General features: G+C 46.3%; 1 protein-coding gene across 3 annotated transcripts in view; it reads right to left on the reverse strand.

Moving 5' to 3' along the window:
- Positions 1–214: 214 nt before the first annotated feature.
- Positions 215–16159, reverse strand: part of TPX2 (TPX2 microtubule nucleation factor) — a 33280-nt gene continuing 17335 nt past the window's right edge. For 2 of the 3 annotated variants that reach the window (XM_081867685.1, XM_081867686.1), the window contains exons 6-16: positions 15179–15309; positions 12257–12414; positions 10823–10994; positions 9809–9947; positions 8005–8224; positions 6948–7049; positions 6396–6572; positions 4452–4598; positions 3407–3518; positions 1595–1782; positions 215–970 (exon numbers count right to left, since the gene is read on the reverse strand). In XM_081867685.1, coding sequence (XP_081723811.1) covers positions 860–970; positions 1595–1782; positions 3407–3518; positions 4452–4598; positions 6396–6572; positions 6948–7049; positions 8005–8224; positions 9809–9947; positions 10823–10994; positions 12257–12414; positions 15179–15309 — 1657 coding nt within the window. In that variant the 3' untranslated portion in view covers positions 215–859. The remainder of the gene's footprint in view (positions 971–1594; positions 1783–3406; positions 3519–4451; positions 4599–6395; positions 6573–6947; positions 7050–8004; positions 8225–9808; positions 9948–10822; positions 10995–12256; positions 12415–15178; positions 15310–16159) is intronic. The other variant, XM_081867687.1, reaches the window with a different exon arrangement.

Below are 16159 nucleotides of genomic sequence, written 5' to 3' on the forward strand. Positions count from 1 at the left end.
GCACTTCTATCATACTGCTCAGAAGCCGCTCAACAGCTTTCCTACAAGGATCTCGTTACTCACCTGATGGCTGCAGCACGGCTTACCATTGCAATGCATTGGAGGTCTCTCAGCACAGGACTGCTTGAGATCTGGATCACACAACACTGGGAATTAAAATTAATGCACAAACTAACAACCCCTGTGCAAAGGAGCCAAATGACAAGAAAACCACCCATTTTCAAACAACCTGGCAGGTTTTTTTTCTTCATTTATTACATATACAACATCAAAGCAACATTGTTCTATGGTCAATGGTACACATGTCAACCTTTGTTTAAAAGCTAAAATCACTGGAAAGCTGAATGTAATTAAAAGAGAAATGTGGTGCTTCTGGCTGAATACCGATTGTTGCTTCCTGTACAGGGAGGTGAAAATAATAGCACAAAATGGGGGTGGGGAGGAGAAAGAGCATGCATCCATCTCCACCTCAGCTCAGAGAAAAAGAAAGCCTGCCCCCCCCCCCGACTGTACTCAGTTCCCCATGCTGTGGTACAAGTTTATCAAAAGCACGGTTCCCAACCAGAGCCAGTGATTAAGGCAGGAGAGTTCAGTCAAGGAAACAAGGCCACACAAGAACAAGGAAGTTCTGCACAGCAACTCAAGTCCTAGAGGGTATGTGCAAAATGTTTTGAGGGTTGGGTTTCAGTTACGGAGAGAAATTGAAAAATGACACTTTCCCCCCCTTAGCAGGAAAAGCACTCCCAGTAGTAACTATATTGCTTAAAATAGTTTATTGATAAGCAAGTCAATAAAATACAAGTTTCTATACTATGAAGGGGGAAAAAGCACCCCTTGTATTTTCTTTCTTGGTTGCGCATCAGCGCTGAAACCTTTTGGAAAAGTTTGGAGAGTGAGGGACGGTCAGGGGCTGGTCGCTGGCCTTGATCTCCACTGGCTGGTACCTGTGGATAGGGTTGGCTTTGTGTACCTGGGAAGGAAAAGAAGGAGGAGGTTCTAAGCACCGTCATCAAAGGAGAAAGTGCTGTTGTCAAGGAACAGCCTTGCTCACCCCCCCCCCAAGGAGGGCCAGGGGTGGACTGCAGCCAACCACTGAGAGACTGCGGATGGCGGTGGAGGCATACAAGGGAAAATTGAGCTGTAAGTTCAAGTTAAGCCAATTTCAGTGTGCCTTCGATTGCACCTCCCTGCCTCCCAGTATGTGTAGAAGCAAGAGTCAAGACATCTTGACCCGCCGAGACGCAGGAACGGTTGCAGATACCTTAAAAGTCAAAGGAACAGATGAAGCCACTTTATACCAAGGCAGCTCTTCAACATCTTTCCAGCTCAGAATTAACTGCTGCAAAGTGTAGTAGACATCTGGCTGGGCCTGTTTCCCCAGAAAATTCCCCACACAAGGTAAGAGATCTACCACTGAGCTACAGAGCCGGCTTGGTTGGTTTTAAGACCTTCTGCCAGTAAAAATATTATATATTATGCTATTTTATTTACTGAGCTGCCTGCACTCCTAAGAAAAGATGGGATCCATTGCTGGCCCAGCTGCTTAGGCATCTATGATCCAGATTCATGCCCCTCAAGCCACAGGCTCATTTACCAGCTCTTCTCTCAGCTCAGCCAATTCGGCTTTCCTCTGCTCTTCCTCATGACGTCTCGCTGTCTCCTGCAGCCGCGCTTTCTCAGCTTCAAGTTCCGCCATCCGCCTCTCAAATTCCTGCCGCTCTCGGGCGCGCCGCTCTGTGGCCAGCTCAAAGCTTTTTGGAGCTACGGAACCAGAAAGGACATCTGAGTTTCGGAATAGAAGGGGGAACAACTCTTTATGCAGGAAGGTGGTGCCTGTCACACAAAGCACCCCAATTGCATGTTTGTTTTTCAAAATGGAAGAGCAGCCCTGTCGGATCAGACCAAAGGTCCATCTAGTGCTAGTCCTTCATCCTACCGGATCCAACTAGAATTTCAGCTGCAAAACTGAGCTTTGCAGAACTGCTTTGAGGCTGGTTGGATGCTTTCTCTTGAAGCTTCATTTGCTAGGATGAAAGGTACAAGGCATTACAGTGGTGCCCCGCAAGATGAATGCCTCGCAAGACGAAAAACCCGCTAGACGAAAGGGTTTTCCGTTTTTCGAGGCGCTTCGCAAGACGAATTTCCCTATGGGCTTGCTTTGCAAGACGAAAACGTCTTGCGAGTCTTTTCCCTTTCCCCCTTTTTCTAAGCCGCTAATAGCGCTAATCCGCTAATAGGGGTGCTTCGCAAGACAAAAAACCACAAAACGAAGAGACTCGTGGAATGAATTATTTTCGTCTTGCGAGGCACCACTGTATGTAGATACCTGGCTCCCTGTTCAGACAGGCCCACAGGGCACAACCAGAGGCATGTGGGAAGCCAACATGCAGGATTCAAGCACAAGAGCCTCTCCCCTCCAGCAATACCTCTTCCAGCATTCAGAAGTATTGCAACCAAGGCTTCAGGGTGTGGGATGTAACATAAGCAGTCAAGTACAACACTTCCTGTTTGCCTAGAGTGGACACAGACAGGGGGATGTTGATCCAGCCAGTTGAACTTCCCGTTACACCTGGTCTGGAGCATCCTTCCCCTCCATGTGACCAGTTAGTGGCCGTGACCTTGCAGACCCCACAAAAGGCCCAGTCACGTAGCCACCTTCCTCTTTTGATGCCTTTTCTTCTCTTGGACTGCACTGCTGGCTCTCTGCCAGCAGCACATGGGCGCATCCTTATAAGGATGTAAGCCACACTGTATCTGTAACTACAGTACGAGCTAAAGCCTGCCTTCAGGGATCCAACCGTGAACTGAATGTGAGTAAACTTCTCATTACTTTTAAAAGAAGCTTCTTGTGTCTTTATTCTTTTTAGGAGGGATAAAAGGGGTCCTACCAGGAATATGCTCCAATCTGAACAAAGCCAGATTAGATTGCTTAAGTAAAGAGATTCAAACCAATCTACCAACTAGCTTCCTGCTGTATACTAGGGAATGTCACTCTGCTGCCGACTCACAAGTGTGAGTTAGGAAGGATACTATTAAATCAATATATCCTCTCCTAGTATATCTACAACATTCCCACAAAGGGCACTGACAATATTCTGTCACCCAAGAGCAAGCTTGCCATATGCCGAGCCCTTTGTCCTCAAGGAATCGAGGAATGTAGAGAAGGCTGGAAGCGGTTGCAAGGATTATGACTCCATGCCTTCTGCTTACGCCTGATCTAACTTAGCACTCAATCAACAGCCATGTCTCCACACAGCTGTCGAGCGTTGCTGCCCTCACCTGTTCTCGTGGCAACTGAGATGGGACTTCTCCCTGCCCCCCAGGCACAGATGCAAGCTAACATCACGCAAGGCACCACTTTGGGGTTAAGTGGCTGGGCCCTGAAGGCTGCCCAAGGGAGCCTCACCTGAAAGGACTTTGCTCTCCCTCTTGGGCACAAAAGGTTCCTGGTGCAACACGGTGCTTGGCTGAGCCTTGAAAGAGGCAGCTTCCCTCTGTTGTTTCATCTCTTCCTTGAGCTGTTCAGGAAGGGAGGGAAGTTGGGGGGGAAAGAGATTTAAGAGAACCCCAGACACTCCTCACCAAGGCAAACAAAGTCCACAAGGCAGACTGACAAGTCAGCAAAAATAAGGTACTGTGGTCTAGTAACGTCTGGGTTGGCTAGGATTTTAAGAATTTGCTTCGGTTTCTTCCTTTCTACCACACATTATCTAAGAGCACGTTTACAGACACTATGCACTTGCACACAAGTACAAATACACACTCCTTGTCATACACACGTGGCCCTTGAGCCATGTGACAACACGCAGCTTGAAAATCACTAAAAGCAGCAATGATGACAAGGGACCAGACTCTATAGACCCAAGTATTCTTTAAAACAATGTACTTTAAGCTGCAAGTTCCAGGGCTGAAAAACATTCATTCAACAAGGAGGGCTTATTCCATATAGCTACTTCTCTCCCTCTAGGCCAGATGTGGCTAATTTGAGCCCTCCAGATGTTGCTGGACCACAATTACTTTATTAGCCCTGACCACGTGGGCTAGAGTTTGTAGGAGTTGCAGCTCAGTAACATATGGAGGGCTCCAGGTTAACTATCCCTGTTGTAGGAGAAAGCAGGGCGGAGAGTAGAGATACAGCTCTTACATTCTTCCCTGTGTGGGTGAGCAATTTTGATGCATAACAGGAAAACCACCTCTAGTAGGATGCTTCCCCCATCTGTTTCTCATGACCTTATCCACACAAGGCCACTTTGGCCAGACAAAACACTGCAGGAAGAGGCCACTAGGATGCTCCCAGTCCAAACACCGGACTCAGCCCCCACAAGTGCAGGGTTGTGTTGGATGCTGCTTCCGATGGCAGCCTCAGGCTCTCTCCTCTTCAAACGATGGAAGGGAAATGGTAAAGATGGCCAGGAAGGACCCCGGCTCAGTCAGCTGCTCAGCCCCCTCACCTGCTGCTCCCACTGCTCTTGCTTCACAGCTCCTCTCATATCAACAGCCAGTTGGAAGGGCTCCAGCTTGGTGGGGCTCTTGGTCTTCTTTTCTGGAAGGTTGATGTGGTCAAAGTGGGGCAGGGGGAGTGCTTTGAACTTTGGCACCTGCCAACGAAACACAGAACAAGGCTCAGCATTGCTGGTGAGATGAAGACTTGGAACATAGTAAACACATCAAGTGGAAAAGCTCCTGGGGAAAGCTGAGAGATGTCTTGGAGGCCGACTTCCCTCACTTAATCTTTCAGGTGCATCTTCTCTCTCCTTTTAGATGGAGGCCCTTCCAGCTGCTATAGACTACAATTCCCATCTGCCCCAGCCAGCACGCCCATGGTGGCTGGGAATGACAAGAATTGCAGGCCTAAACAGCTGGAGGGCACCAAATTGGGGGAGGCTATTTAGAGATCAGTAGGCCCTCCTTCTCTTCTGGTTCCCACCTGGCAACTGAGGTCAGGCAGATGGTGACTGGGGAAAAGCCCTTTTAAGTCACTGTGCCAGGGCTGTGACTAAATATCAGGAAGAACTTTCTGACAGTAAGAGGTGTTCAACAGTGGAATGGTCTCCCTCAGGAGGTTGTGGAATCTCCTTCCTTGGAGGTTTTTAAGCAGAGATTGGAAGACCATCTGTCACTCAGGGGGTTGGGTCCCTTCCAACTCTATGATTCTCTGCCTGAAATCCTGGGTAGCTGCTGCTGGTCAGCACAGACAATACTGAGATAGATGACCCAGCCATCTGACTCCATATGAGGGAGCTTCCTATACTTTGTCAGTACACTATATGCTCACATGGACCTTAGATCCCACGAGGGAATCCTCGTGGAATAGCAGCAAATAAGGACTGAGATTCTTTGTACAATGTAATGGTGTAAATAAACAGTGAAGCTTACATCTGTAATGTTTTGAAAGATTTTAAGATAATATTTTAGTTTCCTGTTAATTACGTTGCTTTGAATGTATACTTTATATTTGACTTTCTTCTGTAGTGTTTTATTTTCCATTGCTTTATTTCATGTTTTAATGTAGGTTGTAATCAGCTTTGAGATTTTTGGGGGGTAAAAATATAAAGCGGTCTAGAAATCGAAAGAATAATAATACAGATTGGCATAAAATTTTATTATTATTACAGCCTGACCCCCTCCTTTGGTAATTCTTCACAGAACTCTAGCCTAATGGTTGCCATCAATTTGAATGGTTGATTTGAACTGATTTTATAATGAATTGATTTTAGAATGTTGTATTATTTTACTGTTGTTAGCCGTTCTGACCCAGGCTTTGGCTGGGGAGGGTGGGATATAAATAAAATTTTATTTATTTATTTATTTATTATTCACTTTTCTCCAAGAGCCATCTACTTCCCTACAGCTGTTTTAGGCAAGTGGGCCTCCACAATGAAGCCTGGACAACTGATGGGAACCTCTGGCCTTCCCTTCTCTGCCAAAGACACCTTTAGAAGCTTGGTCTTAAATTTGATCAATTATAGCAAGGGTGAGGAACCCATGGCTCTGCAGATGTTGATGGACTACAACTCCTTGAGCATTGGCCATGCTGGCAGGGGCTAGCAGGAACTGTTTCTTATTATTTTATATAACACTTAATTGCCAAAGTGGCCTCTAAGCAGTTTACAAATATAAAATCAGTTACACAATAAAACAATTCTGTCAAAACATTAAAATATGGGAGTCCAACAACATCTGGAGGACCCCAGGTTGCCCACCCGTGAGTTAGAGATATAACCAGCAGATTCCTACATAGCCCAGGGAATGGCCAACATCTGCTTCCTTCTTTTGTGGCCCGTTTACATTGAGAATTGTGCAAAGATCCACTTTTGCTTTTGGACAGCAGTGTCAGGAGGAGGATGGCCTCTGCCCCAACAGGAAGAGGGTGTCCCTAAATGAAAAGCACCCACCTCTTCTTTTTGCAATTCTTCAATTTTCTTCTCTTTCTGAAGAAGCCTCTCTTTGTCCCGAGAGTCAAAGGAGAAAGGGCACATCTCCACCTGCCTAGGTTCTGCAGCTTTTGGCTTAAAGGGCACCCCAAAGTACGGCACTGGCTTGGCTTTGATCACAGGCACAACTTCCTCTTCCTGTAGAGAAAAACAGCATGGGAAATGGAGTAGGGAAGGGAACAAAGGCAGCCTCCACTCCCCCACCTGACCTTGTGTGAAGAGTTGCATCTTAAGGAGACTTGGAGAGGGCAGAATGGCTGTTCTTTGGGGAAGGCTCGCCGTGGCAAATCCAGGAACCAATTCAAAAAGGGACTCTAAAAAATCACCCAGCCGCTAGGATATTTACCATCCAGCTGTGTCAGCTGATGGCCCAGAACTGCCTGGTTGCAGGCAAAACACTCACTGAGAGGGGCTGAGCGGCTCATTTGAACCCTAATCCCCAAGTCAGGCCCTGGCTGGCTGCAGCAGTGAAGCAACACCAGGGTCCCCAACTACCACGGACTAAAGAATCACCTTCACTTTCTCCTCTTTAGCCAGGATGCCAACTCTGTTCTTCAGAGCAAATGCTGGGGACTGTGGGACTGTGGGAGGGAGCAGTTTTTTCTCAGGAACACCCTGCAGGAACAAAACAGCAAGTTGCACTACCGGTGAGTCAGGAAACATGGAGTAGCATTAAAACAAATTCCCCTTCTGCATTTTGCTTTGGGACTAATCAACCTGGTGGAAACACAGCAGTGCCCTCTGATGATCAGTTCCGCCCTTAAATACATAGGGCTTACACAGGGCTCTGTGTGCCCTGCACAAAACCCTCATCTTTGCTCACTCAAGTCTTAACCAAGAGAGAGTTCTGTTAATTTTAGAATCATTTTCAGTGGCCTCCCTGTCCCCTGATTTTATTCCGCTCGCCTTGGAAAGACACCTCTTCTCCCTCTTGCATGCTGCCACTGCTAGCAGGTCAGAGCGCTAGGGGACCAAGGAGTGAGCCTTCCTGTATCAAGAGTGCTCTGAGCTGCTCAAACTTTCCAAGAGGTGAGCAAAAGTACTGTCCTTCCCTTTGCAGTGCTGGATGGATAGCTTCCAGCAAGAGGCAATAAACCTTCACACACACCCTCCATGCTGCATGGATCGGGGAGACTGGTTATCTGCCTGTGAGAGTCCATTTGTGCACCAACTTTGCGGGGGGTGGGGCGGCAGGCAACCCTAAGTTGGGAGCCAACCGTGGATGCAGCCATTGGGTCCCCAAAGGTGCATCTCCTCTATAACAGGAGCTGGTAAGCATCTGGTTAGGGATGAAGGTGAGAATGTTTCTGATGGTCCAAATATGGATGTGGGGTGAAAGTAGGCAGTGAGCACAACAGCCAAGCAAAGAGGCCAAAGGTCCATAATTGAAAATGTATGAGCAGAAAGCACTAGACTAGAACAAGAAGACTGAAGCCAGACAAAGGACTGAAACTCTTGACATCAAAAAGCTTGGCGGAATGCAGAGAATCAATCATAGATTCAGACCCTCTTAGTACCAACTTCAGCCCATTTTCCTTTAAGGTTGAAAAACGCAAGCTGCAAATATTACCACCACATCCTCCAGGATTTTAGTCGGACATGGCCTTGAATGGAACTGGAAATGTTCCTCCTCCTGGTGCTTTTTCTTGCTCTCCCGTTCTTGAATGCGCTTCTCTATTTCCAAATCAAAGCCAACTGGCTTGGTGGGCTCCTTCACTGGAGGCTTCTTGGGCAAGATTGGTGTTCCCTCCAGGATGCGGGGGTTGAGCTCTTGAGCTTTGAACCTGTACCTGCCAGGCAATGAAGCAAACGGTGAGACTCCAATGTGGAATCGAAATTACCCTATGCCATGGGCTGAGTAGAGACAACTGAAGTTGCCTGAAGTTAGCCCATTCCTGTGACACTTCAAAGCTGTGTGCCTGCAATTTGACATTTCTGACTGCAGAAGTTTTGAACTAACCCACAAGGCTCCTCTTATCTCATAGGCAGATGAGCAGACAGGGTAATGCCAATGCCTTCTCCCACTCAGAAGGGAGGCTGACCAGCTTTAACATACCCATTCATGTGAGTGTACAAAGCTGGTCTATCCTAAGTCAAACCACGGGCCCATTGAGTCCAATATAAGATGGGGGACACCTGGCTTGTCAGTAGTACATATGAGAATGATTGAGGGGTCTTAGCAGACCACAAGCTTAACAAGAGCCAACAGTGTGATGCAGCAGAAAAAACAAAAAACCTAATGCTATTCTAGGCTGCATCAGCAGAAGGTCAAGGGAAGTAATAGTACTGCTCTATTCAGTCTTGGTCAGACACACCTGGAATACTATGTCCAGTTCTGGGCACCAGAATTTAAGATATTGATAAGTTGGAATGGGTGTAGAGGACAATGACCAAGATTATCAAGGGCGCTGGGTATGTTTAGCCTGGGAAAGAGGAGATTGACAGGAGATAAGACAGCCACCTTCAAATATCTAAACGGCTGTCACATGGGAGATAGAGTAAGCTTGTTTTCTTTTGCTCTGGAGGGTAGGACTTGTACCAATGGATTCCAATTAAAAGAAAGGAGATTCCAACTAAACATCACAAGAACAGTAAAGCTGTTAAACAGTGCAACGTGGTGGACTCTCCTTCGTTGGAGATTTTAAAGTTGGATGGCCATCTGTCAGGGATGCTTTAGTTGAGATTCCTGCATTGCAGAGGGTTTGACTAGATGACCCTTGGGGTCCCTACAACTCCACAATTCTATGCTTCTATGAGTCATGGGCGATGCTTACTTGAAGCAGCTCTCCAGAGTCTCTCAAAGCTCTACTACTGGACATCCTTGGCTGGAGAGGCTATAAATTAAACCTGGCACCTACAGGCCAAACCTGTTCTCAAGCACTAAGGTATGGGCCTTCTTCCAGAGGCAGTCCTTCCCAGTTTTGTAGATGACACAATCTCAGTTGGAAGATTTGCCATGGAATAGATACAGGCAAGTGCACGAACCAGCCTTTAATCAAGGAAGCCCTTGGGGGCGGGTCTTGCTGCAGTCTCACCCAACATGTCTCCCCAAGTATATTCATACCCTCAAGGGGCTCTGACTACTTTCCCTTACCCCCACTGGACTGCAGGATGCACAAGCCTGAACATATAATTTTTTATTTTTTTTTTAAATGTCCAGTAGCACCTTAGAGACCAACTAAGTTTGTTCTTGGTATAAGCTTTCGTGTGCATGCACACTTCTTCAGATACCAACATGAACATGAAATTCATGCAGAGAGAAGCACTCACACAATTCTGGCTCACTGGCTGGATTCTACACCAAGGACACCACCAGGAGCCCTGAACTATATTCAGCTCAGAGAGGCGTCATTTGGGCAAAGAGTTGCACTTACTGTTGAAGCTTCTCAATCTCCTCAGCCTCTAACTCAGCAGTGCTCTTGCATTTGACAGGTCTCTGGCGGGTCTTGGTTTCAAGGCGGGGAGTTTTGGGGTTGGTTACCTTGGCCTTAAGTGGCTTTGTTTGGCTTATGCCTGCAAGAATGGGGGGAAATGACCATAAACAAAAGCACAGCTTACAAAGTTATCTTTAAAAAAGCAAGAAGTGCATTTAGCCAACTCTCATAATTGCAAATATGAAATCTTATTGCCTTAGAAAAAAATAGCAAAGTATGGAAAGTGAGGCTGATGTTAGTCCTGATATATTCAACCCCTCCTTGTGCCATCCACAGTTCCCATTTTTCCAAGTTTAAGACTTGTGTCCTTGCCCAAACTCTTCAAATAAAAAGAGAGGGGAAGACGACGACACAAACCTAAATTTTGATCTTAACAGAACGCACTCTAATGGAAGGAACTGAATTTTCTTAGGAAAATTAAGCAAAAGTCTCAATTCCAACTTCAACCTCCTATCTCTGACTGTCTAGTCCCCCTAGAACTGCACACTTGAAAAATAGCCAACCTATCTTTACTGTGGTTCCCTACTCCTCTTAGCAGGAAAGAAGAGGCACCGCTGTTTAGCAGTCTCCAAGACATGAATAATTGCACCTGATTAATGTCACCAAGTTCAGAGGAACTGTGCTCACAGATACAGATAGGTAGCCGTGTTGGTCTGCCATAGTCAAAACAAAACAAATTCCTTCCAGTAGCACCTTAAAGACCAACTAAGTCAGTTCTTGGTATGAGCTTTCGTGTGCATGCACGAAAGACCAACTAAGTCAGTTCTTGGTATGAGCTTTCGTGTGCATACATGTGTGTATCTGAAGAAGTGTGCATGCACACGAAAGCTCATACCAAGAACTGACTTAGTTGGTCTTTAAGGTGCTACTGGAAGGAATTTGTTTTGTTTTGTGCTCACAGAGTTCTTCCCACTGTCACAAAGGGGTTCCCAGTCAAGCCACTTGCAGCCTTACCTTCTTCGGTCTTCCTGCTCCTCAGGTGGTAACGTGGTGGGGTGCGTTGCTGGAAGTTTCTAACCTGCTGGGCCATTGATACAAATTCTGTGGAAACTTCATCAAACTTCCTTTTGTTGCTTTGGGACAGGTTGAAGGGTTTTGGGACTGTCATACCCTTTGACGCTTGGACCTGTAAGGAGACAGGGCTGGTTTGTTAGCAGAATGTTCTCAAGGCAGGATGCACCTTGGGCATTAGCCCACCAGCTGCTGACAAAATTTACTTGGCCTGCAAGTCCTTCTAAAGCTCTTAGTGCAGTGCATGGTCTCCACACCTCCTCAAAAGAACATTTGGGAGTTTACCTGTGAACTGAATAAATAATTATTCATTTCAGCAGTGGATGAAATCTGCATATATACATTTTGAAGGCCCATTCCTTTTTTAAAGACGCAATGCAGAAGTAGAGGTTTACAGATGTATTGTTCTGAAAGAGGCTAAAGTTGAAGCCTCTTTAACTTACCATAAGGAAAGGGCACTATAGAATGGTTAGAGAGGGTCTCATCTAAGCAGAGATTGACCCCACAAAGTAGGCTACATACATGAGAAAATGTTGTGTGCTGTATTGTTTTTAACACTCGATTGGGAGCCGCCCAGAGTGGCTGGGGAAACTCAGCCAGATGGGTGGGGTATAAATAATAATAATAATAATAAAATTAATAAATAAACGGACATAAATCCGACATCAGGAACCACAAGACAGAAAAACCAGTAGGAGAACACTTCAATCTCCCAGGACATTCTATACAAGATCTCAAAGTAGCTGTTCTATTACAAAGGAATTTCAGAAATAGACTGGAAAGAGAAGCTGCTGAATTGCAACTTATCACCAAACTTAAAACTATGGAGAGACCTGGTTTGAACAAAGACATTGGATTCTTATCTCATTATACATGACAAAGCCATTTTTCACCTTCTCACCCCTTGCTTTTTCCTGTTAGACCTATTGCAGTCGTTAAGAGTCGTCAACAGGCTCATCGCAGCTATCTGCCAATCACCCATTCCCACCACCCTTCTGAGTAATACCCCTCCCCACCTTCTCACTATATAGAAAGGTCCGGTGACTTCTGTTTCAGTGTATCTGAAGAAGTGTGCATGCACACGAAAGCTCATACCTAGAACTAACTCAGTTGGTCTTTAAGGTGCTACTGGAAGGAATTTTTTTATTTTGTTAATAAAATTATTATTAGCCTGTGTCAAGGTAACATGAGTCCCCAGCAAAAGACTCCAAAATAATCTGCCTCTATTCTTTTTTAATTGGCACCTACTTCTTCTTGTCCTATATAGAATTTATTTCTTGCAAATCTTTTCGTCTGCAAATCTTTACACCCCAAGAGATGCAACAACAGGCAGTTGAAGGCTCTCTAGTCTCATTTCTTGATTCTCGTTGCTCTCACCGGAGATGGTGGGTGCCTCCTCAGAGCAGCTTTGAAATCCACCTCCTTATACTCTGTGGCGGGCTGATTTTCACCATGCTGTTTAATCCTTTCATCTGTGCGGAAGTGGAAATCTACTGGCTTGGTGATATGGGTCACCATCTTCTTGACAGTTTGCCCTGGTAGGGAGAAAGTGGGGGATGAGATTTAATAAGAAGCATTCCAATGTCCAGGACATGGCAGCTTGAACAACTCAATATGATGTACTCACATTCCATCCAATGAAGATAAATGAAAAATTGGGCATACTATGAAGGTTCATTTTCTGCAGGAGATGGAGGGAATCCTCAGATGGGTTATGCCTCCCCCTTGCTCCACTAGGCAGGACTACGCCAGTTAAGTTGGTGCATTCATTTTCCACCCAAATCAAGATAAATTGCCACACTCACATACATATAATCTGCTCTAGGTACCACCCATGCAGATTCACATGAACCAGTGAGAGCTCAGTGGGGCATGGAGAGAATTTGTGAAAGACCCAGCTTGTAGAGAGTCACAGCCAAGCAGTGTGTCTACAGCGTTTTCACTTAGGGAGTTGCCAAGACTCCTGCAGACTTTATAGCATAAAGGCTAACTAAAGTGATTAAGAAGCTTAATCAGTCAGTGGGTCTTACTGTTTATAGCCAATGGACATCACAATGCAGTATGAGCACTTAATCACGTTCCATAAGAAGAGCCCTGTTGGATCAGAGCACAGGCCCACCTAGCTCAGCTTCCTGCTCTCAAAGTGAGTACAGCCAGGTTCTCCAACGGGAAGCTCAAAAGCAGGCCCTGAGTGAAACAAGTCTTCTCACTTGTGATTCCCAGCAGCTGGTATTCAGAGGGATGCTGCCTCTGGCTGTGGAGGTAGAAGATAGTCCTTCCAAGGTGGCTAGTCCCAAGAAATATTGGGACTTTTGAGAATTAATTCCCTTTTTGCTTTGTGTTTATATCTAGATTGTTAGACTGAAAGGCAGGAGCGGGACATGCGTTTTATGCATTTATGGTGGCTAGCATGGCTTAGGTGCATCTATAAATAAGCCATGACGACGACGAGAAAAGCCACCTAAGGGTGGGGGGAGTAGAGCAACTTGAGAGGTCTGTAAAGCGACTCCCTTTTCACTCAGTTTGCAGAGAGGTTTCCCATAACACTAGAATTTGGAAGTGTCCAATGAATCCAGTTGGAAGCAGGTTCAGGACAGATGACAAAGAAGCACTCAATACACAACTTTTGGTGGCTCCTCCAAGCTACAGCTGCCAGTGGCCCACGGTGCCAGATGCCTGCCTGGCAGAGAGAGATTACCTGTGCCCAGCAAGGCCTTTCAAGGCTGGGACTAACACCTGCATCAGGAAGTGCATGACTATAGTCGTGAGAAAGCTCCTAGAAATAATGTATTTCAGAACATTCAGCGGCAGACAAACTACGATCACGTGGCACAATCACGTTAAGGATAGCCACACACAAGGTTGTTTTGCCCAAGGCCAATGTGCCAGCAGAAGGGTCCAGTGGGGAGGGGGAAAAGAGCAAGTCCCATGCCAGCCTGCTTGTACACCAGGCAAAATACTTTTTAGAAACCTTCCTTCCTGACTGCCATCTGAGATGAAATGGGTGAAACTGGAGATGACCTCAGTTCTGGCATCCCAGTTGTGGGGTCCTTTCCCCAGGGGAAAGCCTTCTGTGGCAGGTGAGAGACACCCCTTTCACGCTAAGGGCCAAATACCCTTTCGGAGACCACAGTAAGAGGACAAGTGGGCACAGCAACAACAAACATAAATTTCACAAGCAGCAAGTTTCTACAACACACCCTTTGTATCCTCCATTCACACAAAGAGGAGTCGTGAGCAGAGTTAAAGGACACATTCCAGCCAGGCAAAAAAACAAAACAAAACCCTGGGTGTGAAATGGGACCAGTGAGGGATCTGGCAATTCTAAGGACCACCTTCAGCCCCTGGCCTGAGGTTTGCCACTCCCTTTTTATGCCACCAACAGCCTTTCTATCTCCTAAGGCTATGATGTCGTGCTGTTTTTAACTTTTAACTCCTCTAGTGTTTTTACACTGCTAGAAACTTCCTAGTTTACCCAGTATAACAGTTCCAGACAGGGGCGCAGGCTTGCCCCCCACACTGAGGGGGCTGCTGTCATGTGACACTTCACGTGATACTGCCCGGTGTCTGCGCGGAGGGCCAAAAAATACTGAAGCTGAAACGCCCTCCACCCCCTATATCCAGTGCTGCTGGTTCCAGATTTTATATTATATTACAGTGGTACTTTGGTTTACAAACAGCCCAGTTCATGAACTATTTGGTTTATGAACTCCGCAAAACTGTGAACTTTGCCTCGGTCTATGAATGGAAGCCGAACGGTGGAAAGGCACTGGCGGAGGGGGCCCTCATTAGGGAAAGCGCGCCTCGGTTTAAGAACGGATTTAGTTTAAGAACAGATTTCAGGAACGGATAAGTTCGTAAACTGATATACAGTCATACCTCAGGTTACAAACGCTGCGGGTTGCGCGTTTTCGGGTTGCGGACAGCGCCGAACCCGGAAGTACTGGAACTGGTTACTTCCGGGTTTCGGCGCTTGCGCAAAATGACATCACGTGCATGCGCTGAAGCAAGTCACGCGCGTGCGCAGACATGGCGCTGCGGGTTGCAAATGTGCCTCCCGCACGGATCACGTTCGCAACCCGAGGTATGACTGTACCACTTATTGGTAAGCTGTCCTGAGAATACATACATTGAAGGAAAAGGCTGGAGGTAAGTAACTGTAAATCATTAATTTTAAAATAATTCTTTAGTGAGCTGCAATACAAATCCAAACACTAAAGAAAAGCACATACTTTATTAGTGCAATAGATTGGCTGGGATGGGAGGGGAGGAATCTTTGTAAGTTACTTTCAAGCTCACCCGGTCCAGCAATGGCCACTTTGAGGGAGTCCTCGTTCTTCCTGCGCAGCTCAGCCACCTCTTGCTGCAGCTGCTGCATTTTCTCTACCTCCAGGTCCTCAGTGGACTTGCCCTTGGATGAAATCCGTTTCCTGGAAAATAAAGACACAAATTCCTTTCAGAAAAGGGAGCAGTGTACAAGGCTGCAGCTGCCTGAAGGTCCTCAGCCTCAGGCCTACTGCTTCTGGCCCCTGCACAGCTTAGAAAGTTCCTTGAAATCAGAGGTGGGGAATCTGTGACCCTCCAGAGGTTGTTGGGATTCCAATTCCCATCAGCTGCAGCTGGTCTGGCCGATGGTCAGGAGTGAAGGGAGCCATAGCCCAACAACACCTGGAGGGCCACCAATTCTCCCACACTGGCTTTTAAAATAACAGGAAGAGGCAAGATTCCAAGGGAATCACATTCTGTGCCCATCACGATACCCGATGCTTGGGCAAAATCACAACACAGATCAGAGCATTGTGGAATGCTATCCCAAGGGAGCTTTGACTGGCACCTTCATAATACACCTTTAGAAGCCAGGCAAAAATAATGTTCCCCTTCAACCAGGCTTTGAACTGATTAACATCTTACACTTTTAAATGTGTATTTTTATGTTGTGAACCACCCAGATATCTATAGATGAAGGGTGGTATACACATTTAATAAAAAATAAATAAAGTCCAAAAACGAAGTCAACATTTTTGTACAGCTTTCCTTGCATCAATGAGGCCTGTGCAGGGCAAGTTTCTGGTGGATTTGGGCTCAGTTCAGACATCTCTTAAACACCCCAAGTTTGGGGTTGAATCCAATGATGTCATCTGGTTACCACACCAGTTTCCACCTGTGCAACAGGACTTCCTCTCCTTGTGCCTGCCAAATCTGTTCCAGAAGGTAGGGTGAACCCAAGGAACAGATGGGGGGGAGGGACAGGGAGAGGTTGTCCCATTGTACTGGAGGAAG

This window comes from Podarcis erhardii (assembly GCF_964252035.2).
Source record: "Podarcis erhardii genome assembly, chromosome: 6".
NCBI classification, from domain to species: Eukaryota; Metazoa; Chordata; class Lepidosauria; order Squamata; family Lacertidae; genus Podarcis; species Podarcis erhardii.